The sequence below is a fragment of the Oratosquilla oratoria genome, chromosome 15, assembly GCF_046742065.1.
Source record: "Oratosquilla oratoria isolate Oo_2021 chromosome 15, ASM4674206v1, whole genome shotgun sequence".
Lineage (NCBI taxonomy): Eukaryota > Metazoa > Arthropoda > Malacostraca > Stomatopoda > Squillidae > Oratosquilla > Oratosquilla oratoria.
This window is the reverse complement of record NC_134791.1, coordinates 11,629,145-11,631,830: the sequence shown is the minus strand read 5'-3', so window position 1 is coordinate 11,631,830 and position 2,686 is coordinate 11,629,145. Positions and strand designations below refer to the sequence as shown.

Below are 2,686 nucleotides of genomic sequence, written 5' to 3'. Positions count from 1 at the left end.
CATCATCATCATCATCATCATCATCATCATCATCATCATCATCATCATCATCATCATCATCATCATCATCATCATCATCATCATTATCATCATCATCATCATCATCATTATCATTATCATCATCATTTTCATTATCATTATCAGCATCATCACCTGGACGTTGCTGCATCTGTGCCAGTTAACAATGTTGTCTCAGATAAAAGGGGAATGAATAACTCTTGGTTGTGTTGTCTTCATTTATTGTTTGGATTTCCTAGACTACCATAGACAATCATTCTAGTCTTTCTAGTTGAAACACAAAAACGTTCAAAAATGTGACTAAAAATAGTAACAAAGTTGTGAAATCCTAGAGCTGTGTCACCCTCTAGTTCGCATGGGAAAATCCACAGCAATATTTTCGGGAGAAAAAAATATATATTCTAGGGAAACATAGGAATCAGAGAATCAGGAGAGGCCGTTTCTAGTTGAGTCAGATGATAAATTATATATATAGGAATATGTGACCAACTTCTTTTTAAATTTGTTTTGATAACAGGAAGCATTAGTGTAAATAAATTATTAAAAGTGAAATATAGTTAGATTCATTTCAGATCGTTTGGGCAGAGTACAGGAAAGATGGGTAAAATAGTTTTTTTTTTTTATGGATCCTGGAAAGACAGTTGAAATAAATGTGAAATATTTGGATTGAGTTGTACTGGTTGTATCATAGTGATAGATTTTTGAGAGATGAAATGAAAAATGTATATTAGGTAAAACTGAGATCAATGTGCACTGAGAGAGTTTTGTCCTTCAGGGAAGATACGGCAACGGAGGCGTAGTGATCGGGGCATAGATACACAAACCCAGGAATCTATTTACTGTACTCCTTTTATTGGCAGTACGAAATGAAGGAATTTTAGGACATTTAAGACAATGGTATAACGATGTCTTATAACAGAAGAGTTGAGATGAAGGATATCCGGGTAGATATTAATTTGTGACGACTTCATCGCCGTCTGTTTCTGTCTTTCAGGCAAATCAGGAAAGTTGAGATATGAAACACAGAAGATATTGGGGAGAGATGATTTAAAGGAGGAAGAGGAGTTCGTACACTTGGAATGATGGACTGGAATGTTTCACTGGAATTAGGAATTAGGGAATGCAAGGCTGGAATGAGGTGGAGGAGGAAGCAGATGCATGAGGATGATTTTTAGAACAAAATCAACTGAGGTGAGAAAGAAGCGATGGCAAAGGAAATGTTATGAATAGAGGCTGAGCTAGACTGAGAAACTGCGTACATATCATAGGTAGGTAGAGTATATACATCTCTAAGAATGCTTAGATATACGTTGAGGGAAATACATTTCAAGAAATGTTTAGATATATCTAGATATGATTTATAGATCCAGTTTGACAATGCGCAAACTCGCGACGGCTGCAGGAAGGTCAAGGATTTTTTTTTTAATTTATTGATTCTGCTCCTAAATCTATGGTTCTGGAATACAGCTCATCCATACTTAATCTGATGTACACACATGTACACACACATACATACCAACACGTGCACACACGTGTACATACATTACGAAACACGCACACAGAGAAGAACGTGTAATAAGCACATAATTATACAAACAAGTGCTCACTCGTACATATCCTCCCTTCTCTGCGTTCATGGCAGTCCGTCTTGACAATCTCTCTTAGTATCAAGAATGAACTAAAGTAACTTATACCTCTTTAGTACGTGAGTAATTGTCACTGAAACTTTTCTATAGTTTCGCAAAAAAATGTCATTATAGTTACGATTAAGGTTGCTGATTTGTCTTTCGATCTACTGCTGCTTTGCTTCCGAAGTACAGTCAAGAAAGGTAGCTATGACTAATGAAGGTCTGTCTAGCTTCACACATTTACATACATGTATTTACACATCAAACCCTTCAAATAATCCAACTTATTTGTATTTCATTATCAAAGAGAATTATTATTCTTTACAGAGTATCTATTCGTATATTCAAATCCTATGCGTAGGTTCCGTGATTCTTCATTAGTCTGAGTCGAGTTCGTGATGTGGAGAAGGGCTCAAGTCCCTCGGGGTAGAGTGGGGAGGGGAAACGGGGGCTGGGTGCAGGAGCGTCGGCTGAGACAGATTCAGGGGTGGGTAGTATTCGGGGCGTGGGGGGAGGAACGGTGGGTAGTGCAGGCCCATGAGGGCGTGGGGCGGTGGGTAAGGAAAGCGCGCCAGAGACGGGGGCGTCAACGGGGCAAAGGCCGAGGACCTGAGAGCCGGCGGGAGTTCGTGGAGACGCTCGTGAAGGCGAAGTTCGGCCGAAGTCACGCTGGCGGCCGCAGTGCTGATGGGAGGGGAGATGCCGCCTCGGGAGTGGTGTTGGAGCTGCTGGTGCTGGAGTTCGTGGTGGTGGCTGTGGTGGTTCGGAGGCGATCTTGGCGGGGGAGAAGACGACCGCCGGCCTCCGAAGGCGTTACTGTTATTGTTGTTGTTGTTGTTGTTATTGTTATTGTTGTTGTTGGTGTGTGTCGGACTATTTTGGCTGTTGCTGGTTCCTCTGGAGTTGGCATCCGTGGGCGTCGAGTACAAGAGCATCTGGATGGCTCGCAGAACGTCGCCCTCGGCTCGTATCAGCATGGCCTCGAGGACTTGAGTCTTGCGGCCGGGGAACAGCCTCCTTAGAGTGTCCATAGAGGATGG

The 2,686-nt window shown here is 42.0% G+C and overlaps 1 protein-coding gene across 1 annotated transcript in view; it reads right to left on the bottom strand.

The window, feature by feature from the left end:
* Positions 1-245: 245 nt before the first annotated feature.
* LOC143033289 (uncharacterized) overlaps positions 246-2,686 on the bottom strand; it is a 143,488-nt gene continuing 141,047 nt past the window's right edge. Inside the window, exon 2 of the mRNA XM_076198553.1 lies at positions 246-2,686. This exon is cut by the window's right edge and continues 437 nt beyond it. Coding sequence (XP_076054668.1) covers positions 2,024-2,686 — 663 coding nt within the window. The 3' untranslated portion in view covers positions 246-2,023.